We start from the raw sequence: 27,972 nt of genomic DNA, 5'->3' as shown, positions 1-27,972 counted from the left end.
AAATTTTTTTAGATTTAGCATTTTCTTTGACTGATGAATCCAGTTTTTTTCTATTGTATCTTCAATGCCTGACATTCTTTCTTCTATCTCTTGTATTCTGTTGTTGATGTTTGTATCTGCATTTCCTGTTTGCTTACCTAGATTTTCCATTTCCAGAATTCCCTCAGTTAGGGGTAGGTGTTATTGTTTGGTAGATTTTGTTGTTGGTGGTGGTTTTTTTTCTTCTTCTTCTATTTTCATTTTCAGGTATTGATCAGTTTGTTCCTTTAACTGTTCATTTGTTTTTGTTTTTTGGCTTCTTGCCTTTCATTAAGGAATTTAATAATTTCCTTCAATTTTTGCTTGTATTTTTTCTTGATTTTTTTGAAGGGATTTATTCATTTCCTCTTTAAGGACCTCTATCACCTTCATAAAGTTGGCTTTAAGGTCATTTCTTGTATTTCAGTTGTGTTGCAATATGTAGAGTTTGCTGTACTGTGATACCTGGGCTCTGGTGAGGACATATTGTCCTGGCTGTTATTTATAGTGCTCTTACATTGGCATTTAGGTGTTGATTGCCTTGGCGGGCTACTTAGTCTAGGGTTAGTAGCCCGCCTGGCAGTTCAGTTATTCCAGGGTCCCGGAGAGGCACTACCTGGAAGATATGGGCTAGGAGACAGGAAGAAGGCCATGCAAAGTTTGTCAAAGACTCCGTTTATTAGGGACGAGATACAACTTTTTATAGGGTAAGGAGTTGGGGGATGGGCACAGGGGCCTGGGCTCTTGCCGCGTGGTTCACGTTGGTCACATGGTCCGAGTTGGTCACGTAGGCAGCAGGTTATCTTCAGTCTGGTCACTGTAGGCCTGGAAGTTGACACACCTAGCTCCCTAGATAGTTTGGAATGTGGGGTGGGTTCCGCTAACAGATAGCTCTCATTAACAGCCAATTTGGGTGTGGGGTAGGCTTTGTCAATAGAACCATTCTTAACACAATTAGGGGTGTGGGGTTCTCTGCAGACTCCCCAGGGTGATGGTTCCTGTAATGATTTTAGGAGGAAATTGGCTCCTGACATCTAGGCACCTGTGTTTGGGGTAATTATAGGACTAGGTGCTGATTTCTGAATTTGTCATTGCTAGATTCCTTGGTTTCTTTTCCCTCTCTAGTCTTTTGGCAGGAGTGGCCTGTGGTTGAATAGAGGGTCTCCATTGGTGTAGGAGGTTCTTCTATTCATGTGTTGCTTTCATTGGTTAAATGAATAAAGAAACTGCTTTGGGCCTGATAGGGCAGAACTTAGGTAGGCAGAGAAGACAGAACTGAATGCTGGGAAGAAGGGCAGAGTGAGAGACGCCATGGATCTCCTGCCTGAGATGGATGCCTGTTAGAATCTTGCCCATAAGCCACAGTCAGTTGGCAATACACAGATTAATAGAAATGGGTTAAATTAATATGTAAGAATTAGCCAATAATAAACTAGAGCTAATGGGCCAACTGTACTTAATTAATACAGTTTCTGTGTGGTTATTTCAGCTGTAAGCTAGCCAGAACAAACAAAAGGCCCCTCTCCGTGCAACAAGTTGGCAGTCCAATGTGGCCAACTAACTCCACATAAAACCTAAAAGGGCTTAAAATCCACCCAAGTTAGGAGCCAAACTTTTGACAGCCTGGGTGGCCTCTAGTTAAGCAGCAGACTTTCAGTTAGGAGAAGAAGTTCTGGCAGCTGATGTGACCTCTAGTCCAGTGGGAGGTCCTCTCCAGGAGTTGGGGGTCAGGACACGGTGACAGGGAGGGGTGGGGCAATTGGAGGAAGTCTAGGTGGGCAATGAGTAGGGACAGTGCTTGGGTAAGCAGGCTACCTGTGGTACTGGGGGCTGCTGTGGCCTCTGTTCAAGCAAAGTGCCTCTGCTGGAGATGATATAACCTAACAGTGAGAGGAGGGCCAGCTTGGGGGTGGGCTGGGCAGGCACTGAGAAAAGCCTGGCATTCTGGTGGGGCAAAGGGACTCTACCAGAGTTGTGGGCCAGGATATGGTGATGAGGAGAGCAGGGATGGTTGGGATAGGCTGGGCAGCACAGATGGAGTGTTGGTGGTCTGTGGGGAGGTTCTTGGTGCCAGTGTGGTTGGTCTCTGTTGGGCAAGAGGACATGGAAGATATTCTCTTTTGTTAAGATTTATTTATTTATTGTATATACAGCATTCTGTTTACATGTATGCCTACATGCCTGAAGAGGGCACTAGATCTCATTATACGTGGTTCTCAGTCACCATGTGGCTACTTGAATTGAACTCAGGACCTCTGGAAGAGCAGTTAGTGCTCTTAACATCTGAGTCATCTCTCCAGCCCCCATGTGAGATATTCTTAATGTTTATCTAGTCAAAATAACACAGACAACACTACACTGTCTAATTTGTTCTAATATTGATTCATTCATTCAACAGTTACTCAACGTGACCTTTGGATTTTTTCCTCATTTAGGTTAGCTCATTAGGAGAGAAGGATTAGTTCCACATCTACCCCCACTAGTGTGGACCCAGGACAGTTTCCTATTTTCTCCTTTTTTTCCACATTGATGTGGGAGTCCCCTTTGTGTGCTGTCATTTTCATTAATGAATAAAGAAACTGCCTTGACCTATTGATAGGTTAGAACTTAGGTAGGCAGAGGGACTGAACTGAATGCTGGGAGAAAGAAGGGTGGAGTCAGAGAGACACCATGGATCCCCCAAAGACAGATGCTGGAAATTTTACCCGGTAAGTCACTGCCACGTGGCAACACACAGATTAATAGAAATGGGTTAAATTAAGATGTAAGAATTAGCCAATAAGTTAGAGCTAATGGGCCAAGCAGTGTTTTAATGGATACAATTTCTATGAGCTTATTTTGGGTGTAAGCTAGCCGGGAGGCTGGGAAGAACAAGTGGCACACTCCTCCCTACAAATTGGCACCCACGAGGCCAACTATATTCATATAAAAGCTGAGAAAGCTTGAAAAGAAATTCTAGACACAAACATACAGAGTTTAACACAGCTTCTTGCTGTTTGCTAGTGATGTTCTGCAGCTCCTTTAAGAGAGATTTCCCTGATTCAGCCATAGCAGAATAAAAGCCGTGCTGTTTTAAAACATGGCTTTCTGAGTCATGTTGCCAGCACAAACTCTGGCTATAGAGCATTTCAATGGTATTTGTGGGCCCAGATGTTTGTGTGCCCACTTGGGGTTGGGAGGAAAGTGGCTGAGACCATGCCAGTGACTCGGCACTCCTCACCTGATCAGGTGGTGGGATCATGTCTACTAGGTATACACAATCAAGAGAGCATGGTGGATTCCTACTGTCATACACAGAGATATGTCCAGGCCATACATGGTGGAATTTAGCTTTTACTCAGAAAAGTAAAAGGGTTTATATGCTGCATGGTGCTACCCAGAGTTTAGGTGGTGAGGATGGCTCCCACCTGGAGCTGGAGGTGAACTACTTTAACCATATTTAAAGCCTGAGAGAGGCAGAGCCAGCACCCAGGGACACTGAGACAAAGCAGTTTAGCATTTTTTAAAAGCTTCTGATCAGAAAATAATTACAAATAATGCATCAAGGACAGATTCAGACATAAAAGAACTCTAAATGAGTCATAGTGTTACATAAATGTATGTAGGCTTGGGAGAGAGAAGAATAGAGTTGGAAAAGAAGTAAGTCATTAAAAAAGTCTTTAAAGAGACAGAGTACAGATAGTCATAGATTAAAAGGAGTAAAGACAAATAAGCCACGTAAAGATGGAAAATTCACAGAGAGTCTGGATTATGTATATTATTGTGTTTTCTTTGAATTTTTTGACTGTGAAGGAGCTAACTACAGAGAGACATTTCATTGTATGGGCTGCCAAGCTAAGCCAGAATGTATATTATAAAGGTATCATGACTTCCAAATTTGTGTCTAAGGATATGTTGCTTTGGAAAAGAGATTCTTTTGTTTTCACAGAAGATGAGAACCTGTGGATTGTTTCTAGACTTGGTTTGATAGACCATCCCCCCCTGAAAGGTCACCATGAACACCCACAAAAAATTACTTTGCCCAATAAACAGCAGGAAGCAGTTTGGAGAAAAAAAACTATGCCCATATTCCCAAATATTGTCTATAAATGTTTGTTTACATTTATAGGAGAATATGATATAGATATAAATAATTTGCATTGGTATGGATCTTAGTTTATTGATACAAATATAAGGTCAATTTTGTTATCTGTATATGTTTTTCTAATCTTGATTAAGGTATTGTGTTTGTGTAGCTAATTTAAAAATGTAATATATAATTAAGAAATATAGGTTAATAGATAATCATCTATAATAGTCAAGATTGCAGTCTTGTTAGTTACATTTTCTAGATGTATAGAGATATATTTCAGATGGATAGACATTCTTCACACCTTTCAAAGATTAAAAAATATGGCACTTAAATGTTTTAAGAAGTTAGGACTTTTCATGACTATGAGATACATCTGCCCCTGGCAACACCAATTACTTCAAGAGGACGATGGGCGTTGAAGAGGCTCCTTATGGAGTTGGTTAGCCATTTGGCCAAAAAACTGCTATAGCCTGGACTGCTTAACTAGACATGCAGGATCCACAGAGTAATGACTGCTGAACATGCCTAAAGGTGAGACAATCCTTCATGGTTCCTGTTTCATGAAAGAGTCTGCTAGACATTCTACAGGACACAGATAAGTGTGACTGACAAACTGCCAATATAGGCTGAACTGTCTTTGAAATTTCCTGCTTCATAGAAAAGTCTGCTGAATGTTATGGGTCTGTAGGCTGAAGATGGATGTTTCAATGGTACAGAAGAACTTTGGGTGATTGTATAGGCAGCAAGATGTCTCTCTCAGTTCTAGAATTTTGGAAGTTGCTTACAATGAACTTATTGTTTATTTAGGTAATATTATATCCTTCTGGAGTCTTTGATGGAATTGAAGAATTTATAGTGATAGTTATAGTTTTTCTTAGTTGTGATAAAAGATGAAGTAGATATAAATATTGTAACTGTAATTCTTGCTTGATACCTGTTTTGTTTTATGTAATTTTACTATGTTAAAGTTAAAACCTTCCTTTTCATTTAAACAGAAAAGGAGAGGTGATGTGGGAGTCCCCTCTGTATACTGTGATTAGTATTAATGAATAAAGAAACTGCCTGGCCAGTTGATAGAACAGAACTTAGGTAGGTAGGAAAAACAGAACTGAATTCTGGGAGAAAGAAGGGTGGCATCAGAGAGAGACACCATGGAGCTGCCAAAGATAGACATGCTGAATATTTGCCAGTAAGCCACTGCTACATAGCAATATACGGATTAATAGAAATGAGTTGAATTAATATAAGAGTTAGCCAATAAGAATATAGAGTAATGGGCCAAACAGTGTTTTAATGAATATGGTTTCTGTGTGATTATTTCGGTTCTGGGCAGCTGGGATAAACAAGAGGCCTTCCTATAAGACTACATATCTAGCTATGCACTGACAACAAATTATTTAGAACCCCCTATCTGTACTTTTACATTTGAAGGCATTTCTGTTTTCATTAAACCAGGTCAAACTACATAAAGGAATAGGGCTTAGTACTTTCTCCCCTTTTAGCAAACTTACCTCAGTAAAAACAATCTTGACAGGCACAAGAGAATATATTCAGACGGAACTACATTCACATACAACTCAAGAACAGTCCTCTTCCCTCAACCTCTTATACCTCTGCATTATTCATGACAACACAGACTTCATAAGAAACTCATGTCACAAATTAACTCAAGATCAAATATTTAAACTCATGCTTTGAAATACAAATATAATCTGGCTTGACAAAACTGGAATGATGACCCAAAGATGAAGAAGGATGCTTAAAAGAAATCCCACACTAGCTCAGAATTGAGAAACAGATGATTATTTATTTAGGGGTAAATTCACAAATCAGAATCCTCTGCTGGAACGGAGAATAGCAACTGAATCCCACAGCCAGGAAAGAGGCCAGATGCACACTTTACATTGGTATAAATAGTAGAAGAGACCATGACCCGGTGGGCGGGTTACTTAAAGGCTACTGGCTGTATGATGTCCTACACATAGATGTTACTTACTTATTTGGAGGAAGAAGAAACAAATCGCTTTAGCTTCTCTAGGAAGAAAATGTAACCTGATTGTACTGCTAATCATTGCTTATGAGTTACTGGATAACGTGATATAGAGAAAGCATGCAGGAGGTAAAAGGAAGAAAGAGTGATGTAGTTCTGTCTTGCAGAGCCTATAAAGGCACAGTGGAATATCTTTCTGTGAAAATTATTGGAGTTATTGCTATGTTTTACCCACTAAGATTTCTAGTATGAGTCCTAGGTGGTAGCGTTTCCCCTTTTGGAAAATATACCCTTGGATGATGTTGTTAATTCACTATACTCTGTAGAATGTTTACATCTATACTGTTAAGGTAAATAAGCCTATAATTTTCCTTTTTTATAGTGTCTTAGTCAGAATTTAGTATAAGTTATATTGATCTCATGGATGACATTTTATTTTTCTACTGTCTGGTAAATTTTACACAAAAGTGAATATTTAGTCTTACAACTTATGTGTGAAGTTCTCTGGCCCTAAGTATTCTCTGTGGCAAGGGTTTTTTTATTGTTGCTTCTGCTTAAAATTTAGGGGTCTCACTGAGATTTTGCATCATTGTGCTTCCGTTTTCATATTTTGATTTTTATAAAAATTTGATATTTTTTGAAAAAGTATTAGCATGGACGGTTGTGAGGGCTAATATTTTCTTATATCTGCATATAAGAAATTACATTTTTAACTATATGAATATATTAATCATATATATTTTCTTATAACATCAATTTTAAAAATAAAATTATTGAAACCAACTGCATGAAAAAGTACATATTTTACTAAATTACTCTCTATAAATTTCAAAACTATTAGAGTTAGAGAACAGCCATTTCTGTCTTTTCTGTCAGACTCAGCATAATTATTGTTTCTCATCTATTTGTTGACCATTTAATGCTCTAAAATAACATTCTCTTTATTAACATTTTTTCAAAAGTTCTGACAAGGTGGACATTTCTGGTTAATATTCACGGGAGACAAGTAGTGTTGGTTAACATCCTATGGATTACATTTTGTACTTATTTGTTGTTTCTTTAACTGTGATAATAGGAACTGAACACAGTACCTTGCCGGTGTTGCTACTAGGTGGCATATATATATATATTGTACAGGTCTTATTTTATCATCCCCATATATTTTTTTATGAACAAAGGATATATGTCCTATGTCCTATCTAGTAACTCAAACCTTCCCATGCCCCTAAACTCCCATGATCCTTGTCACTTCCACTTAGCCACTGTGGTCAGTCTTCATCGGTGCCTCTATGAGGCTTCCGTTAATAATTTCCGACTGACCTCCTTCATTTATTCTTTTCTCTCTCATTCTCTAGGAGAGTTACATTTCTAGGCCAAGGAGTAAAACTTGTCAACAACAATGGGGTTCCTCATTCCTTCAGGATAAATTCTCACTGCTCAGCAGGGCTCCACAGAGATCCTTGTCATGTAGTTTCCAACTCTGGGTATTTGTTTTTTGCATTTCATCTTCAAACTCTTATATTCCAGTCATACTTATGTTTGTTTAGAAATTTAATGAACATTTTTGTTTCTTTTTATTCACTTATATATTTAGTTACTTACTTGTTTGCTATTTATTAGACAGAGTTTAGCTATGTACCCCAGGTTGGTTCTGAACTCACAGTTAGCCCAGGCTAGCCTTGAGCTCAAATGCATCTGCCATGGCCTCTGGAGTAGTAGGATTACATGACTGCGTAACCAAGTCTAGATGCTTAGTCTCTTGATTTCCACAATGTTTCCCCAAACTTATTTTATTTTCAGTAAGAATCCTGAGAACTAATTCCCTGCCTTCTTCCTCTTCCAGTCCTTCCCCAAGGTAGAAGTGTTCACTCTCACATCTGGTTCCCACTATAGCTTGCACAAACATGTAGCACCTGGTGTCCTTTTGTGTGTAATCCCTACTAGTGAACTCTTAAGTGTTATACCCTAGCATCAGACAATGATCACGAAACACATACTCTTTGAATCAAGGAGGTGGCGGTTCAAACACTCCAAACCATTTTCACTAGAGCAGCTTGTTAAAAGAAACACTAACAGGTTACATGTATTTCTCCAGTGCTTGCTCCAAAAGAAAGATTGGTTCTTTTAATATTTATTTTTTCATATTTTTATAAGTAAATCTAGTGCATTGCCTCCAGCTTCTTCCTCATCTGAAGCTATTGTACAAAGCAGAGAAAACCCAGAGGGAAAAAGAAATCTCTTAGAATGTATCATCTTATCCTTTAAACTCCCCCAGAAACCTAATATATATATACAGCATCCATAATTCTTTGCCAACTATAAAGGTCAGTGCTCTAGATGGCATTGTTAAAGGTCAACTGTCCCAGAGGTGTCCTTACAAATAGAACAGCTTGGATACTATTACTGGAATATCAACTTAGAGAACTGAAAATGTCCAGACTTTCATCTTCTTTTGGTAGAGCTTGGTAGTCTTGCCTTGACAGAGACCATCTGTGGCGGATGAATGAGAACGGCCCCAAGGGACTCATGTGTTTGAATGTTTTGGTCCACAATTGGTGAACTGCTAGGAAAGGTTGGGAGTGTGTCAGTGGTGACAGTGTTGAAGTCTCAACATTTAGTCCTCGCTCTCTGATTTCAACTTTTGGGTCAGGATGCTTAGAGTTGTTAGCTAGTTCTCCAGTACCATGGCTGCCTATCTGCTGCCTGAATTCCTGAACTCACCCACTTAAACTGTAAGCCCCCAAATAAACACTTCCTTTTATAACTTGCCTTGGCCGTGGTGTTTTGTCATAGCGATGGGATAAGACATCAACTGAACGCTTTTCAAGCAAAGTTTACCATGATGAAAAGGGTAAAAAATCCATTGATTATGATGTAGTGATTCTATGTCAGAGTCATAAAGTCTTCTCAAAATCAGATCCAGTCCATTACAGTAAGCAAAAAAAACCAAATACACTGTGAAAAAAAAATAACATTGACCTCAAAAGAGCTGAGAGTAGAATAGTGGGTCCAGAAGCTGGGGTAAGTAAGGGGTAGGCTGAAAGGATAGGTTGGTCACCTTGACCTAGAATATGGACAGGGGCAAGAATTTCTAGTGTGCTTATAGGTAACTATTGTATGTTGTGTAAAGGGTGGCAGAAAGGAGCCCAAATGCTCTTTCATCATAAACAATGTGTAAGGAGATAATCTGAACCAGGGAATTCAGCCATTACACAAAAAATATAAATATGTTGATATAGCACCCTGTCCTCTATAAACTTTCATATGTAATTTAAAAGCAAATTTAAACTTTCAGAGTAGAAAAGAACAAGAAGAAAGTGAAACCATTTTCTATTGATCTACGCCAGTTTTGAGAAACCACTGACCTGAATTCTATACTAAAATAGGTTTATGATGCCCTAGAAATAACATCCAATCACTAACGAGACTCCACCCATGCTTCTGGTAATGTTCTGGAATCAGCACATGTAAAGTTCTGTATTTAGAAACACAAAGTTCTGTATTTAGAAACACAAATGAGACTCCCAGGGTGACAGTCAGCAAATGATGCCTAGAAACTGGAGTCCAGTGGCTATCTAGGCCTAGGAATAGATATTTACTAACAATGCTGGCCCTGGAGAAGACTCCAGAAAAGAAGGTCAGTACTAACCCCTGGTTCTCAGATGAAGACAACAGTGGAAGGTCAGCACATCAGCAGAATTGGTCTTGTCTTATGGCACATCATATAGAAACGAAACTTTTGTAACAGGTTGTGTGTCCACATTGGAGATAGCCATGGTGCCTTACCAAGTTCAGATGGCTTCTTGTAAAAAGGTTTGCCTAGCTGTGTTGGCTAGCACACTTGAATACACTTTTTTGTAAGGAAATCTGCCTATGCTGCCTTCCCATAATACATGCTTTGCTACTGTATGAGTTGTATATAATCATGTAGGTCTGTGGGAAAGGCTGTTATCAGAGATGCTGCTTGTAGTTTGTCTTAATCCAACAAACTTGACTATGCTGCGACCAAGTTAATGCTATTCTTGGAGATCATTTACAGAATGTTTTCTGCTTTCATATTGTGAACTTGGCCTGACCTTGATGACAACCAGTGTAACTATACTTTGGATTTCCAATGTTATTAATTCCTAGTAGCTAAGCTGAAACCATAGCTTTGATTCAATACCTTCCTCTTCATGCCTGATTCGGAACAACGTATCTGTGTGTAAAGATTTGTTGATTATTGACTCAAAGCACCAAGTGACAATGCCCTCCCCCATCCCCAGAATTTTGAATTCAGGTTGATATCTGCTTGTGTCTTTTTGTGCTGTTCTGAGTCAATATGGTGAGAACAATTTCCTCCCATCTGAAATTCCTGTAAGACACATTAAGACAAATATTCCTCATTCCTTTTGATACTGTATTTTCTGGGTTATTCAGCAGAGATGATGCCTTTGTTGAGATCAGAGCAGAGAAACCAGAGCTCTTCTGAACAACTGGGTAATGTGGGATGCCCTTCTGTAAGCTGTGAAGGAGTTGCTTTTTTTTTTTATTGAGAAAAGGAGAAAAAAAAACCAAGTTTCCACCTCCTCCCAGACTCCCATTTCCCTCCCCCTCCTCCCACTCTTTTCCCCCTCCCCCCACTCCTTTCCCCCTCCCTCTCCAGTCCAAAGAGCAGTCAGGGTTTTCTGCCCTGTGGTAAGTCCTAGGTCCTCCCCCCTGCGTCCCTATCTAGGAAGGTGAACATCCAAACTGGCTAGGCTCCCACAAAGCCAGCACATTACGTAGGATCAAAACCCAGTGCCATTGTCCTTTGCGTCTCATCAGCCCTCATTGTTCGCCATGTTCAGAGAGTCCAGTTTTATCCCATGCTTTTTTAGTCACAGTCCAGCTGGCCTTGGTGAGCTCCCAGTAGATCAGCCCCACTGTCTCAGTGGGTGGGTGCACCCCTCGTGGTCCCGACTTCTTTGCTCATGTTCTCCCTCCTTCTGCTCCTCATTGGGACCTTGGGAGCTCAGTCCAGTGCTCCATGTGGGTCTCTGTCTCTATCTCCATCCATCACCAGATGAAGGTTCTATGGTGATATGCAAGATACTCGTCAGTATTGCTCTAGGATAGGGTCATTTCAGGTTCCCTATTCTCAGCTGCCCAAGGAACTAACTGGGGACCTCGGCTTGGGTACCTGGGAGCCCCTCTAGGGTCAGGTCTCTTGCCAAACCTAAAGTGGCTCCCTTAACTAAGAATTGTGGTTCCATGCTCCCCTGTCCAACCTTCCTTTATCCCAATCCTCCTGTTTCCCCAAGGCCCCACCTCCTTCCCTTCTAACTTTTCTCTCCCCATCTCCCCTTACCCCCATCCCACCCCACCCCCAAGATCCCAATTTTCTCCCCGGCAATTTTGTCTACTTCCCTTAGCCAAGAGGATAACTATATGTTTTTCCTTGGGTTCACCTTCTTAGCTTCTTTAGATTCACCTACTGTAGACTCTGTGACCCTTATTTATGGCTAGAAACCAATTATGAGTGAGTACATCCCATGTTCATCTTTTTGGGTCTGGGATACCTCACTCAGGATAGTGTTTTCTATTTCCATCCATTTGCATGCAAAATTCGAGAAGTCATTGTTTTTTACCGCAGCGTAGTACTCTAATGTGTATATATTCCATACTTTCTTCATCCATTCTTCCATTGAAGGGCATCTAGGTTGTTTCCAGGTTCTGGCTATTACAAATAATACTGCTATGAACATAGTTGAACAAATGCTTTTGTCATATGATAGGGCATCTCTTGGGTATATTCCCAAGAGTGGTATTGCTGGGTCCAGGGGTAGGGTGATCCCGAATTTCCTGAGAAACCGAAACACGACTTCCACAGTGGTTGCACAAGATTGCATTCCCACCAGCAATGGATGAGGGTACCCCTTCCTCCACAGCCTCTCCAGCAAAGGCTACCCTTGGTGTTTTTGACTTTAGCCATTCTGACAGGTGTAAGATGATATCTCAAAGTTGTTTTGATTTGCATTTCCCTGATTGCTAAGGAAGTTGAGCACTACCTTAAGTGTCTTTTGGCTATTTGAACTTCTTCTGTTGAGAATTCTCTGTTCAGTTCAGTGCCCCATTTTTTAATTGGGTTAATTAGCATTTTAAAGTTTAGTTTCTTGAGTTCTCTATATATTTTGGAGATCAGACCTTTGTCTGTTGCGGGGTTGGTGAAGGTCTTCTCCCAGTCAGTAGGTTGCCTTTGTGTCTTAGTGACAGTGTCCTTTGCTTTACAGAAGCTTCTCAGTTTTAGTAGGTCCCATTTATTCAATGTTGCCCTTAATGTCTGTGCTTCTGGGATTATACATAGGAAGCGATCTCCTGTGCCCATCTGTTGTAGGGTATTTCCCACTTTCTCTTCTATCATTTTCAGTGTGTTCGGGCTGATATTGAGGTCTTTAATCCATTTGGACTTGAGTTTTGTGCACGGTGATAGATATGGGTCTATTTCCATTCTTCTACAGGTTGACATCCAGTTGTGCCAGCACCATTTGTTGAAGATGCTTTCTTTCTTCCATTGTATACTTTTAGCTGAAGGAGTTGCTTTTACTTGGTTGATGAATGAAGCTGCTATGGCAGGGCAGACTATAGCTAGGTAGGAAATTCAAGTAGTCAGACAGGGAGAAAAAAGGCAGAGTCAGGGAGACACCAGCATCCAGCAGAGAAGCAAGAAGTAATGTTAGACCCCAACTCTGGGATGCTAACTCCTCAGGAGGGTCGCCCCATGGAACCACTCACCAGTCCAGTTGACGCAAAAGCAAAAGGAATTTTATTCTCGTTTGCGCAAACGGGCTCCTCAGCTAGGCGAGGGAGAGAAGCCCTGGCTAGGCTATTACAGGCTACTTTTAAAGGCAAAAAAAAAAAAAAAATACATATTCAGGGAGGGTGTACAGTGGGTTGTTTGTTAAATGCAGGGATTGGCTCATTTTAAGGGTATTTACTATGATTGGTTATGTCAAATACGGGACCGATGGTTGCTGGGTCAGGCGAAGGACAGGGAAGCACCTGCAGGCTGTTGGAAAACACCTAACATTCTAGTCAACAGGCAGTTGGGGTCACAACTAGTTCACAGAAACATGTTTTCTTCAGTAAAGTAACAAGCCATGATCCTCATGGTAAAATATAGAATAGGAATGGGTTAAATTGTAAGAGCTAGTTAATAACATGCCTGAGTAATAGGCCAGTTTGTAATTAATATTAAGCCTCAGAGTGGTTACTCGGGAACTGGTGGGCAGGAGAGAAAGCTCCAGTTGCAGCCAGCCTCACTCTTGGGTGAATGACAGCAAGGGTAATTGTTTTTAGGTGGCAGCACTTCACGCATCCTCTAGGCAAAGGTCACCATACCTTGGTCAGTCAGCCTCAACCAGCCCTCACCTCCATTTCTGTCCTAGAAATTTCCTGATTTCCTGCATCCCAAATTGTTCTTCCTTTTTTTTTTTTCAATCTGTAAATGTTCATAAACTTTGGGAAACTGCATGAATTTCATCCTTTACCACAGCTTCCCTGGGATAAGTTCTGAACATAAGTTTTCCCTGGGATAAATGGAGAAAGGCAACTAAATGTATCAAGCTGAAGCTGGTATCCCTTTCTTGTAATGTAAGAATGAATTCCCATTTGCAGTCTAAACTTCAGTTCCTCTCAGGAAGAAAAACATGCATGCTGGGCATTCTTAGACATCTGAGATGTCAAATATTCTGCTTCTGGCTATATATGTTCAAAAAATCCATTTTTCTCTTTCTCTCTGCCCATTTGAAACCCAGCCTTGTTTCTTAATGTTTCTAAAGTATTCTCCTCTCTTTCCTTTTCCTCTCTTTCTGTCTATGTCAATGTCTCTCTATCCATCCATATAGAATTTTAGTTCCTTTAAGAAAAGGACAGAAAAGTGTGTGTGTGTGTGTGTGTGTGTGTGTGTGTGTGTGTGTGTGTGTGTGTCGGGGAGATCTGGGAGGAGTTAGGGAGGGGGAGAAGTAGAGAGTGAATATAATCAAGATACAATATATGAAATTCTTTAAGAACAAAAAATAATTTTAACAGGTTTTAAAATTCAGTTGTTTCCCAAATGGTTTCATAGACAATCTGGTATCCATAACAGTTATTTTTAAATTATTATTGTATAAAAGTGGCAAAACTTTTAGAGAAAAGGCAGGTTCTTTAATAAATGGTGTTAGGAAAACTGAGTATGCACAGATAGTTCAAAATTAGATACCTTTCATTCTGTATGAAAATCACCTCAAAATGGAACAAATGCCTTCATACAAAACTTTAAGTTGGTAGGAGAACCCCAAGGGAAATGCTTCAAGATACCTGCATAGCCTATGATTTCCTGAGTAGGACACTTAACAGCTCAGAAGATAAATGTAAGAACTGACATTTAGAACTGCATCAAAGTAAAAATGTTTGCATGGCAAAAGAACACAGGGCAGAGAATTCCACAGAATGGTATCTTGGCCAGTAGAGGGCTAGCATGAAGAATCTCTCAAGAACTCAAACTGGAAGTGTGGCTCAGTGGTAGAGAGTTTGCTTGGCACTCTGAAGGCCTTGGGTGAGAATTTGCTACCCCCAACACAGATGCGGGACTTAGGGGAGGGAAGGAAAAAGGAGCGAAGAATGAATAAAGAAAATTGTACAACCTAGGAACAGACTGTCGAACATGCACAAAAGGCCAACAGCTAATACAAAAATGCTGAACATCTTCATTTAGCTGTTGTAAAAGGCTGCTTGATTATTCCCAGCAGCCCAGACTTGGAATATCCACACAGAACAATGTTTGGCCTATTAGCTCTAGATTCTTATTGGCTAGCTCTTACATCTAATTTAACCAATTTCTATTAATCTGTGTATTGCCACATGACTGTGGCTTACCATCAAGGTTCCAATTGTGCCTGTCTCTGGCGGGACTACATGGCTTCTCGTGACTCCGCCTTCTTTCTCCCAGCATTCAGCTTAGTTTTCACTCTGCTCTAGCATAGGCCAAGGCAGTTTCTTTATTCATTAACCAATAAAAGCAAAATAAATATGGAAGGGCCTCCCACATCATTTAGCTATGAGAGAAAAACCACAAAGGGAATGCAAAAATGAGGTCCATCTCAGTCCTGTCAGAATAGCTTCATCAGAAAGCAAAAAGACAGGCCAAGAGGATGGTTCAATGAGTTAAGATCCTTCCAAAACAAGCCAAGAAACCCAAGTTCAGTTCCTGGTACCCACATAAAGGTGGAAGGACAGATGTGACTCCATAAATTTGTCTTCTGATCGCCACATATGTATACACACAGTAGTAAGTAATTTCTTTAATATTATCAATTTTTTAAAAAAGAAACCACCCCCCAAAACCCCAAAACAAATGAAAAATGATGACAAGGATGTAAGGGCATAAAAGAAATCCATATGAATTTGTGGGGGTGGGGTAGGGAAGAGGGAGAAGAGAGAATGTACATTAACGTGGCTACGATGGAAAACAATATAGCTTCATCACTACAATAAAATAGAAGCACAATATGATTTACCTATGGCACTCACAGGTAGAGATTCAAAGGAAACAATGTCAGGGTACTAGGAACACTTGTGCATGCAAGGCTTATTGAAACACTATTCCCAGCAGCCACACCATGAAATCAGCCTGTGTTTATCAACTGATAAAAGGATACAGAAAATAGCGCACACTTATATATGTTTATGTGTGTATATATACATATACATGTGTGTATATATTACTATATATATCATAATAGATATCAGTGTTATTAAGCTTAAAATAATCAGTTCATTTGCAGGGAAATGTAGTAAAGTAGGGGTCACCATGTTAAGCTAAAGGCAGTTTTTTTTCCCCTTCAGTGTGAAGCTAGGGAAACCACGAAAAGACCTGAAAAGAAGTAGATTAGAGAAGGGTAAGAAGTCACAAGGGAAAAAGGGGGGAAGGGTAAAACAGACTTGGGAGAGTACAAATTATCACTATGTAAAAGTTAATATGGATAACTGACAATCACAATTGTAACGATGATCTGTAGTTAGATTTAGAAACATCTATGTCACTCCTGCGCTAAACACCTTGTGGATTCTGTTTCTTGTCCTCTCCTGAAACAAGAGGAGCCACAGACCTTGCTAGAAAGTTTGCAGGGATTAAAGGAGTTCTTAAAAGATTGGGTAAAAACCATAAGTTTGAACCTATAGACTCCACCAAAGAATTATGGTTGCCTGGGATCTAATAATTACCTTCTTAGCAGGATGAGGCAACTCTGAGACACACATGTTTTATTACTGTTCTATTGCTGTGAAAAAGATGCCATGACCAACACAACTATTATAAAAGAAATCATTTAGTTGGGGTTTGCTTACATCTCTGAAAGCAGAAAGAGATAGGGAGAGAGTACACGGGGATGGAGAGATCCAACAAGGTTATACCTACCCCAACAAAGGCATTTCTCCTAATCCTTCCCAAATAGTTCCACTAACCAGAACATACACATTCAAACATATAAGTCTATGAGGGCCATTCTCATTCAGACCACAACATCCTACCATGAGTTTCTGCCAAACATCCTGATGGCAGTTTCCAATCTGTGGGGCATTGAGACAGGGAACGTTCTATGAAGAAAAAAAATCTATACAGAAAGCAACACACCCCACAACCTACACTTGAAGCCTATGCAACTGCCACCTTGTAGCTAGTTTTGTATGGCTCAAAGTAACAGAACTAGAATACATTAATACCTTCAGCCATTTTTTTAATCCATTGCTTCCCCAACATGTGAACTGAATTCATTTGAACTTGTTACCAACAAATAAACTAAAAATTACTCATAGTCAAATCCAAAACATTAAAATTATCAACACCAAATGATATCAAATGTCTCAGCTTCCATAATTGAGTCTGATGGTGCCAAATCATGTCTGAAACAAAACACTGCATGTGACACATCATCAAACAGGTATTTTCAAGAGCTGTTGAGGGAAAGAACAAATGTCCCCAGCACTGCTGAATGTCATGGGAGCACGGCATAAAAGCTTTAGAGAGTTATGTTAAAAAGTTTTACCCAATGACTGGCAATTAGTACTGAGAACATTTTAGTCCATCTCTACCATAGCCACACTAGATTGCCATCATCTATTTGCCAAATTTCAACGGGCAGTACCTGATAATAGATTCCATCCCTTTGTATCTTTGAGATTGTATCTCTTGTTAGAAAAAACATCTGGCTCCTCTGTCCTCAATATAAATAAAAGCTTTTACCATATGAACAAGGTCAATCTGTTCTATTTGGGAGATTAAAGTAATGAGACCAACTATAAGGTACTTTAGTGCAAAATCTATCTGCCTTCTGTCAACCTTAAAAAAGAGGAGAGGCAATACACAACTTAGCAGTGAGCAGTATGTCAGTGACACTTTTCACACTACCTTTCAAATAATAAACATACATAGCAACATAGAAAGAGTATACAATGGTATTTTATTAAACTTGCAGAAAAGAATATTATTTTTCTTCATTTTTATTACTCCTTAACCGATATACAAATTCACACCTTGTACAACACTAAATGGCTAGTTGTACATGTCTAATTTACTACAGCTTAGGGACATAGCCAAAAATATGATCTGATGTTATTGCTGTTAGAAGCTTAAAACAAGTATCTGATAGAAAATATCCAACTTTGTTTTCAACTATAGTGTGTTCTTAACATCCCAGGATACAACTGCATAGAATCCTGTCTGTTATATGTTAACTTATACTCACATATGTGATTCAGAGAAGATGCAAAAGTCACATACTACTTTTTCCTTTCCTTTAGAATCCTGTGTAGCAATATGGAGCGGCGGGGCTGCGTCCCCAACACCCCAGCCGCCTGCCCAGCTAGCTTATGCCCCAAAATAATTACACAGACACTGTATTCATTTAAACACTGCTTGGCTCATTTCTACCTAGCATCTTCTAGGCTAACTCTCCCACCTGGACTAGCCCATTTCTTATCATCTGTATAGCACCGGTCTTACCGGGAAGATTCTAGCCTAAGTCCATCCTGGGTCGGAGCTTCATAGCGTGCGTCTTCCCTGGAGCAGGTAGCAAAATGGTGCCCACGTGATGGACTAAACCCACTTAAAAAACCTGAGAAGGCTTAAAAATAAGGGAGAGAGAGTTTAACACAGATTTTTGCTGTTTGTTGGTGGCGTGCTGTAGAGAGATTTCCTGATTCGGCAACAGCAGCAGAAAAAACGCCGTGTCATTTCAAAGCGTGGCTTCCTGGGGCTGTGCCACCAGTGAAAACTCTGGCTTTATGTTTATGTTCCCGCTTGGGATCGGAAGGAGAGTGCTCTGAGACCTTGACGATGACTCAGAGCTCCCCGCCTGCTCCTGGGCAGAAGGCAGAATCAGGCTTAGGCAGGCGGAAGAGCATGGCGGATTCCTGCCGCCATACAGGGACGTGTTTTCAGACTGCGCAGTGCTCTGCGTGTCAGATTTGGATGTAACTTGGATGAAAAGAATTTCTGTGCTGCACGCTCAGTCTCAGAATTAAAGTGCTGAGTGCCGCTCCTACCTGGTGGCCCCAGAGCTAGCACAAAATGGTACGTCCTCCATTTTGAAATTTTCCTGACTCAGCAGCAGGAACAAACCTGTGTTGTTTAAAAATGCCGGCTTTCTGGGCCATCCTGCCAGGGCAAACTCTGACTGTTTGAGGCAGGAGGGCCGGCTACTGAGAGAGGATTTGAGTGTTGTCTGTTGTAGCTCACTGGCTGGCAGGGACCTTGAAACGCCATAGAGGTGTGGCTACAAACATGGCTGCAGCCTGTATATCCGCCATGAGGCTGGAAAGCTAAGGAATGGGCTGGATCCAGCCGTCAAAGCCACGCCTTTAGTCCTACTGAGATTGCTTGGCAAATTAAAGACTCATGTGGTCAGAAAAAGAGAGATATATAGTAAAGAGAGATTCAAAGACAGAGAAAATTTCTGAATGGTTTAAAGTGTGTTAAAAATATATGCAGACTAAAAGTTAAAATTCTTAAAGTAAACCTCTGTGACTTCAAGGTGTGGTGGCACACGCCTTTAATCCCAGTGCCTAGAAGGCAGAGACAAACAGATCTCTGTGAGTTCAAGGTGTAGTAGTGTACGCCTTTAATCCCAATGCCTGGGAGGCAGAGACAGGCGGATCTCTGAGAGTTCAAACACAGCTTGGTCTACAGGGTTATTCCAGGTCAAAGATACACGCTCAAAAAGCAAAAAGTTAACCTAGGAATGTCACAGCTTAGATTCTTAAGCGCCTAGTGATTTAAAGGCGCAAATCAAAAGTGCTCCTGGATAGTAAAAAATTGCAGATTCAACAATAGGACAGATTCAGACCACTAAATGAATCACACTGTTGGATGAATGTACGTTGGCTTGGAAGAGAGAAGAAAAAGAATATAGAGAATAAAGTTAATGGTTTAAAAAGAAAAAAGTAAAAGTAAAGTCTTTAAAGAGACAGAGTACAGATAGTTAAGAGATTAAAAGAAATAAAGAAAAATAAGCTACATAAAAATGGAAAATTCACAGAGAGTCTGGATTATGTACATTGTGTTTTCTTTAAAATTTTTGACTGTGAAGGAGCTAAGTACAGAGAGACATTTTATTATATAGGCTGCCAAGTGGAACCAGAACGGATATCATGAGGGTATGATTTCAGAATTTGGATCTAAGGATATGATACTTTGGAAAAGAGATTCTTATTTTGTTTTCACAGAGGATGAGACCCTGTTCATTTCTTCTATTCCGATTTGGTATGATGGACCACGCCCTCCTGAAGGGTTGTTGTGAACATCTTCAGAAAATTACTTCGCTCAACTGCCAACTGAGATGACTCTGGTACACAGGTTATACCATGAAAGACCTAATTAACGATGCCCCCATTCAGCAGGAAGCAGTTTGGAGAGAAAAAAACTGCGCCCATATTCCCAAATATGGTTTATAAACGTTCTTTTACATTTAAAGGGGGATATGATATAGACATGAATAATTTGCATTAGTATAGATTTTGCTTTATTGGTAGAAATTTACGGTCAATTTTGTTATATGTATAAATGTTTCTGATGTAACTTTTACTTGATAACTGTTTTGTTATATGTAATTTTGCTATGTTAAAGTTAAAGCCTTTTTTTGTTTAAACCGAAAAAGGGGAAATGATGGAGGAAGGTCATTGGTTAAATTAAAAGAAACTGCTTGGCTCTCATTGGTTAGAAGATAGGTGGGAGGAGTAAACAGAACAGAACGCTGGGAGGAAGAGGAAGTGAGGTCAGACTCGACAGCTCTCCGCTGGGGAGCAGAAGCTTCAGAGAGAGACGCCATGCTACCTGCTCCAGGGAAGATGCACGCTATGAAGCTCCGACCCAGGATGGACTTAGGCTAGAATCTTCCCGGTAAGACCGGTGCTATACAGATAAGAAATGGGCTAGTCCAGGTGGGAGAGTTAGCCTAGAAGATGCTAGGTAGAAATGAGCCAAGCAGTGTTTAAATGAATACAGTGTCTGTGTAATTATTTTGGGGCATAAGCTAGCCGGGCAGGCGGCTGGGGTGTTGGGGACGCAGCCCCGCCGCTCCATATTACTACAATCCTGAAGGCCTTAAATCATAAATAACTCAGCTTTAACATTACTTGAACAGTTTTTCTAAGATTTTCAGTATTTTACATTTTCAGTTCATACTGCACTGAAGTTAAGTGTGTGCGTACACACATGGGCATGATCAGGCCTCAGGTTTTCTGATGTCAAACAAGCAGTGTCTGACCATTTATTGTAGAAAGGCTCATTGCATGAATACAAGATTAATTCATTTTGCAAATGTTGTTTCATATTTTAAGGATTCTTATTTAAGAAAGCTTGAGTTTATTGACCCTAGCACATAATTATAGCAGTACTTGACTATTATAAAGAGTTCTAAGCACCCCAATACTGTGGGGAAAAGGTCTTGCTTGTATTGCTTTAATAAAACTGATTGACCAGTAGCCAAGCATAAAATAGAGGCAGAGTGACAAGAACAGAATTCTGGGAAGAGGAAAGGGTCAGTTTGCAGTTGTCACCCAGGCACAGAGGAAGCAAGATGAGAATGCTTCACTGATAAAAGGTAACAAGCCACGTGGCTGAAAAGACAAGAATTCTGGACTAATATGTAAGAGTTAAATAAGCCTGAGCTACTGGCCAACCAGTTATGATTAATGTGGACCTCTGTATGCTTCTTTGGGACTGAAGGGCTGCGGGACTGGGTGGGACAGAAACCTCCGCCAACAACCCGAGTACGTAATGATAGCACCCATGGAAAGGATTTGCTCAAATTTTAGTATCTTACCTAAGATGGGAAAAATGAAGAACAGAGTTTTAAAAGCTCTTACTTCTCTCAGTTTATATTCCCTGATTTTAGTCATTTGGAGGCGAGGGAGACCTTATGTAACAGGAAAGCACTCCATAGTGGAAGCTCAACAAGTTTTGTTATGTGAAAGAATGAAAATATTCAAACCAGTCAAACATTAATGTATGAATCCATAAGCTCAAATAAAAGACCAGTCATTCCTATTGAAAGGAAACATAAATGATGCACTATGCCTGAGCTTGTGTCCTCCAAACACAGTGCTTGAAAATATTGCTTACATGAAGTAAGCACTTTAAACACTGGGGTCTTAAATCCCTCTTCACATCAGAAGTTAAAAAGACCTCAGATTCTTATCAAATGGTGTTAATTAGCAAAAAGCAGTTAACATATAACAGTAATGAATAAAAAGGAAATAAAGTGGGGTTGTGCCGCCTGGAAAAGAAGCAATACTGCTCCTAGCAGTCTGTCCCCTCTCCACCTAGCACTGTTAACTAGCAAGTGTCACTATCTTACTGTGACATGGACACATTTTGGTACTTTGTCACTTTTATAGAATGTTTTGCTATGGTCTGACTGTCCCCTATCAAACTCATGCTGAAATTTGTTATTGGTACAGTTCTAGGAAGTGGAATCTTTAAAGATGGGCTCAAGACTATGGTAGAAAGTGTACCTGCGCAAAATAAATGCAATGCAGATATCAAAGAATATTTACCACTTTAATGATAAACTTACAGAACCAAAGTTCCAGCGTAGTACAGGTAGGGAGGAAAAGAGAGCGAGCCGCCTCTCCGCGCACCTATTTATTGGCAGGCATTCGCCTGAGGCAAACCCCGCCCTCTAAAGGGGGCTGTCTTAACCCTACAGAAAGTGGTATGATAACAAAGGACCCTATTCTCCCCAACCGCTTTCACCATGTGATAAAGCAGAAAGCTCTTGCCAGATGTTGGCACCTGACACTGGGCTCCTGATGAGTTACCTAGTCTGTAGTAGTCCATTATAGCAGTACATTGCCAAATAATACATGTCTCTTGGTAAATTTTCAAAGTGCTTTTTATTCCAGATGTTGAAAAGCCAGCCTCACCTCAGTTCTTTCAAGATACATGTTCAAAACCATGTGTTTGTGGATGTCAAAACAGGCCAGAAGAGGGCATCGGTTCCCCTACAGAAGCAATGCATAAGAGTTCCAATTGGTTGAGAGCAGCAAACATGGGTTCTGCTCAAACTCTGGTCCTCTAAAAGAGCAGCAAGTGTTATCAGCCCTCATGGCCTACCTATTATTTCTCATCAGTACACTATGAACAGCACTATATTTTTTTTCTAAAACAGAATTCAGCTTAATACAACAAACATAGTAGCTTAGTCAACACCAGTACTTTCATTCAACTACATTTACTAACTATAGACTGCAGAGACAATTATCTGCATGTTACCCTGTAACTGTCCTGATTTAGTGCAGGAAACGATTAAGGATTTTCTATTTGAAGAAAGAATGAATACATTTACATTCTTTTCAGGTTGGAGTTTAGACACAGGGCCAAGGTAATTTTGAATGCACTCTTAAGATTAATGTGAGAATAGCAATCCTGCATCATTTTTCTCTCCCAAAAGACTGTTGTTCTGTACACTGCTCCAAAATCCACGGACTGGATAATTTATAAACAATATAAATTAATGTTTTTGTTTTGGATGCAAGAAAATGCATCAACTTCTTTGGTGTTTGCCTATTTCTGTGCCCAAACCAGTACCTGTTCCCAACTCTTCCAAGGGAAGAGACTTAACTCCTCACACAGTGGAGGAGTAGAAGACTTCGCAGCCTAAAGCAGTATCCCCCAGTCACATTCCAGGGCACCCATCCACCAACAGGCAGCCTCTTTCATGAGGAATCACGTCTCCAAGGCCCCACACCTCTTACTACCACCCACAGCTGACTGTAACTAACCACATGCATTGGAAGAACAGTAAACCACTAGCAGTCGGCTTCCACTCCAAAGATGAACTCTTGATGACAAAACAAATACTTTGAGATTTCAATACATACTGAAATACTTAAGGATATGGAATTTGTAGCTAGGTTTTCTCCCTGGCACAACCTCACTTCCACTGCTACCCAAACTAGCTTACTCAAGTTCAAGTGTACTGTCAAAAAAAAAAAAAAAAAAAAAGAAAAGAAAAAGAAAAAAAGAAAAAGAAAGAAAGAAAAGGCTGTAGTTAATGTGTTTGCCCTGAAATACTTGCAGATTAAGATTAAATTCTTCTGCCAGAACAGCATGCATTCTTAACTGCTGGGCCATCTCTCCAGTGCAAATACAATGTTTTTCTTAATTCTATCAACCAGAAACATTCTACAAACCAGAAATACATCACTTCCAACTATAAAAATCATTCCTAAAGAGAAATCTTCAGAGAACAATGAAGAAACTCCAACATAATAAAGTTGACACGTACACTTTTACAGACTTCAAGCCAAGTCTCACAAGTTTCATGCCAAGACAGACTGCAGCTATCACCCACAAACGCTGCAGCTGTCTTAGCCTGTAGGGAGCAAAGTAGGACCTCAATACAATTACAGAGTGGACAAGCTTGGAATTAGTGATCTCTAAATTTCCCATTGTGCTGCACAAGCACAGTATTGTAAGAATATCAGGGAACGAAAGACTAAGCACCAACTGAGCAGAAAGTACTGAAGGGAAAAGCACCTTGATTCAACTCTGCCACTGTAACAGTTAAGCGACCTCAGTTAAATTAGGAGCATCGACTGAGCGTGCAGGCTTCTGTTAATAAATGAGAATGGAGAGACTTTGATGAAGGTCTACACAAGACCCCAAATTCCTTGATTCCTCTTAGCATTTACACTGTGCTGGAAAACAAAACTCATTCAGTTAAAAACTCTAAATTGATTTGGTCATTCGCTATGCATCCATTAGACAAGTTCAGATACCAGAAAGCCTGGGAACAGAAGATATATATACACCCCCAGACCTTAATTTCTCAGCGACTCAATGGTAGAGCTTTCTACACACGCATAAGCAATGAAGACCTACAAGGGCAGAGTGTTTGTCAACACGGTTAATATTTGCCAGCTAACGAAGCTTCTGCTTACGGTGTCTTCCTTCTTCACGCACTGAACTTGCTTACAGAAATCAAGTTTAAAGAATTCTTGCACTCACAATCAATTCCAAAAGTGTCAAGTTTATAAAAATACTTTATTTTAAAGACACTTAGTAGGACTTGAACATCTTACTTTATGGTTATACTAAGAAGACAGTGTTCAGCACATTAGAGGCATATTTAACAGCCATGACAACGCATACTGTTTGGTGGATGGGTAGTGGAGGACATGATTCAACATTTTACTTAAATATTATATAAACTGGATTTTTCTCTAAGAATGAGATGAACAGCATTTCACAAAGGTCACAAATATATATGAACTTACAAGTCAGTCATTTAAAATATATGAACATATGAGTCATTTTACAATGTCTTTTTAAAAATCTAGTTCCATGATAGATTTTCCTTTTAAAAAAAGTCTTTAACATATAATCTTAACAGTCCATATTTTTCTGAACTACAAGCATATACCTAATAGTAAGGTCCAAAATGAGAAGAATTACTCTCTCCAGGAGAAGGAGGGGGAGGAGGTGGGGGAGGGGGTGGTGGTGGTAGGGAGTATGGTAAATTAAGTAAGGGATGAGAGGCCATATTAGGTGCAGCCCACCCCATACTTACAGAAGGAGGTGGGGGTGGGGGAGGGAGTGAAAAGTTATGCATATCAAACATGGGAGGGGGAAAGGGATAGTGGGGCATAACAGGATTATCTTGTCTCTGAGGTGGAAATCCCAAAGTCTCTTGAGATGCCATTTGATCTGAGTTATACAACTGCTGAGGGGGAGGCCTGCTGTGGCTTCCTCGGGAATATCTTCCCCTCGAAAAGCCTCTTGTGAATTCCCTGTTGTGATATCCCCTCGAATATTCTGAAGAAGAGCCATAAGCATTCCAATTCTGATGCACTTCACCAAAATCTTCACCTGCAATGGCAGAAACACATAAAAGCAAATTTAAAGTTCAGTTTAATACATCAAGATAATTGCTTAAAGAATAATTTCTATTCCTTAAGTTACTAACACCACTGAAAACTCAATTTTAAATGAATTTAAAAGGCACAACTTAATGCTTAAGGATTAGGAAAGGCAAGACAAAATATTTAACAATAACTGCATCCAACCACAAAACAAAACAACAAAAGCACCAATCCCCCCACACACTCAAGGCTGAGAAAGAAGGCTGTGTTCCTGCTTAGCATTTGTCCCGAGAAATACAAATTTATTAAAAAAAAAACCCAAATATTCTTATATAAGATTTATTCCTGACCAAAAAATGGAAATAAGCCAGATGCTCCTTAACAGATTAGCAGTTAAACAATTATAGTCTAATTCACCCAACGGGACAGGACTCTGGAAAGAAAGGAACAATCTACAAATATAGAAACTTGAATGGATTTCCAAGAAAGTATGATGAGCAGCAAAGCAAATGTGTGATTTCAAACGCTTGTGTGATACACTAGGATCTCACTTATGTAACACTCCCGAAATGATCACATTGAAGACATGGAAAACAGCACTGGTAACGCAACCAGGAGCTGAGCACTTGCACGGGCAAGGCCATGAATTTCATCTCTAGTACTACAAGGCAGACAAAGGAGGAAGGAGCAGAGAAACACAGACAGACAAACAGATGCTTGTCATGAACTGAGGTGAAAATGATTTAAATTGTCACTACTAGAAAGCAAATGAAGAACTAAGGAACATTCTGTTCTGGTCACAGTATTATTAAACCTTGAGGATATTACCTCAGCACTAACTCTAGATGTGATACAGCAAGTTTTACGAGATGTTGCAACTGAAAGAAGTAGCGTGAGGGGCATATAATAAATATATGTGAATCTACAATTATCTCAAAAAGTTCAATTTCAAAAAAGAAAAAGTCAAAATAAAGAATCTGATTTGGGTGCCACACCACTGAATTCTAAACATGGGCAAATCTATCCCTTAAGAAAACCACACTATAAGCACAGTTGCCTCTAAGGCTTGATATCCTAAAAGATAACTTCAGATTGAGCTCAAACAACGCAAGTATTCCTGGGGCTCTCAACATAGCCCATGCTGTGTAATGCCTGCAATGTGAGGGGCGCCAGGAGAACCCAGATATTCTATTTTATTTTAGTTTACATATTTGTAGAAGGCCAAAATAGAAACAATATACTCACCTGACTCATTCAATTCAGATTTGAGTTTTTTCCGCCCTTGAATCTGAGACTTTTTCCTTTGTTTGGCTTCTTTTTCTTTTTCATCATCACTAAAATCCAAAGCCTTACAGATAAAAGTAGAAATTCAAGTATCACGTCTTTGCCAACAAAACAGGTGCTTGTAGATGAGGCTCAAACTGCTATTTAACCACTAACCATGAGAGAAGGTTGCTCATTTGAACTTAATACTACCTATTAATATGTGGATTAACATCTAAAGTAGTAACAAAAAAGAAATCATGTTTTTTATGTTTGTTTTTAAGCCCTAAAGAGTTTAATAAGCTGAGTATTTGAAATTTGCCTTTTTAAAAAAATTGTCTATTGAATTCCTAGAAAGCTTTAGATAGATAACTTTAAAATGCCAAAAATCAGCAATTAAGATATGAAAGACATATTCCCTGGCCAGAAGTCTAACTTCCTGCTTAGATTTAAGATTCATCATCATGCCAGCTGCCAAAGAAAACAGTAAGAAGATTAAACTATTTTTACACACCACCAGATCCAGAACATCATCATTCCATGATTTGGTCAATCAAAACCAGACAAGTACCTTTCCATCAATCTTGTCATGATCTCAAATTTCATTCTTTACAACAAGCAATAAAACAAATTCTATGATTTCGTGTTAAGAGTACGGGGCTGCGTTAAAAAAAAAAAAGTAGAAAAAGGAAGACTTGTTGCCAGAACAGGAAATGGGAATAATATGCACACGGCCAAAAGCACAGAGAATGTAAAAGTAAAGATGTTCTGAAAGCAAACCAAAGCTGTTCTTCCTACTACAGAATCGGTAACTGTCAAGTAACTCAAGAGGGAGAGGAAGGAAAGTTCATTGAAGCAGCTTTAGAGATTGCTTTGAATAAAGTTTTGCTATCATCTCCTAAAACCATTTTTCTTATAAAAAAATCAATTTTGTAGACATGAAATATTTAAGTCAACTATAATTTTTTTCATTTATACATTAGAATTGTATAAAGATGAGATTTAAGAAATCTCCACGTCTTTTATGTATGTTCAGCAATTTACCATAATGTAAAATTAATTCAGGGCTGGAGATGGCTCAGCAGTTAAGAGCACTGGCTGCTCTTCTAGAAGTCCTGAGTTAGATTCCCAGCAACCACATGGTGGCTCACAGCCATCTATAATGAGATCTGGTGCCCTCTTCTGGCCTGCAGGCACACATGGAAGGAATGTTGTATACATAATAAGTAAATCTTTTAAAAAAAATTGGAGAATTCATTTGGACTAT

The 27,972-nt window shown here is 39.7% G+C and overlaps 1 protein-coding gene across 1 annotated transcript in view; it reads right to left on the bottom strand.

The window, feature by feature from the left end:
• Positions 1 to 24,605: 24,605 nt before the first annotated feature.
• Naf1 (nuclear assembly factor 1 ribonucleoprotein) overlaps positions 24,606 to 27,972 on the bottom strand; it is a 32,157-nt gene continuing 28,790 nt past the window's right edge. Inside the window, exons 7-8 of the mRNA XM_075986898.1 lie at positions 26,688 to 26,790; positions 24,606 to 25,449 (exon numbers count right to left, since the gene is read on the bottom strand). Of these exons, the coding sequence (XP_075843013.1) occupies positions 25,004 to 25,449; positions 26,688 to 26,790 (549 nt within the window). The 3' untranslated portion in view covers positions 24,606 to 25,003. The remainder of the gene's footprint in view (positions 25,450 to 26,687; positions 26,791 to 27,972) is intronic.

This window comes from Microtus pennsylvanicus, chromosome 9, assembly GCF_037038515.1.
Source record: "Microtus pennsylvanicus isolate mMicPen1 chromosome 9, mMicPen1.hap1, whole genome shotgun sequence".
Taxonomy (NCBI): domain Eukaryota; kingdom Metazoa; phylum Chordata; class Mammalia; order Rodentia; family Cricetidae; genus Microtus; species Microtus pennsylvanicus.
This window is presented reverse-complemented; position numbering and strand designations above follow the sequence as displayed.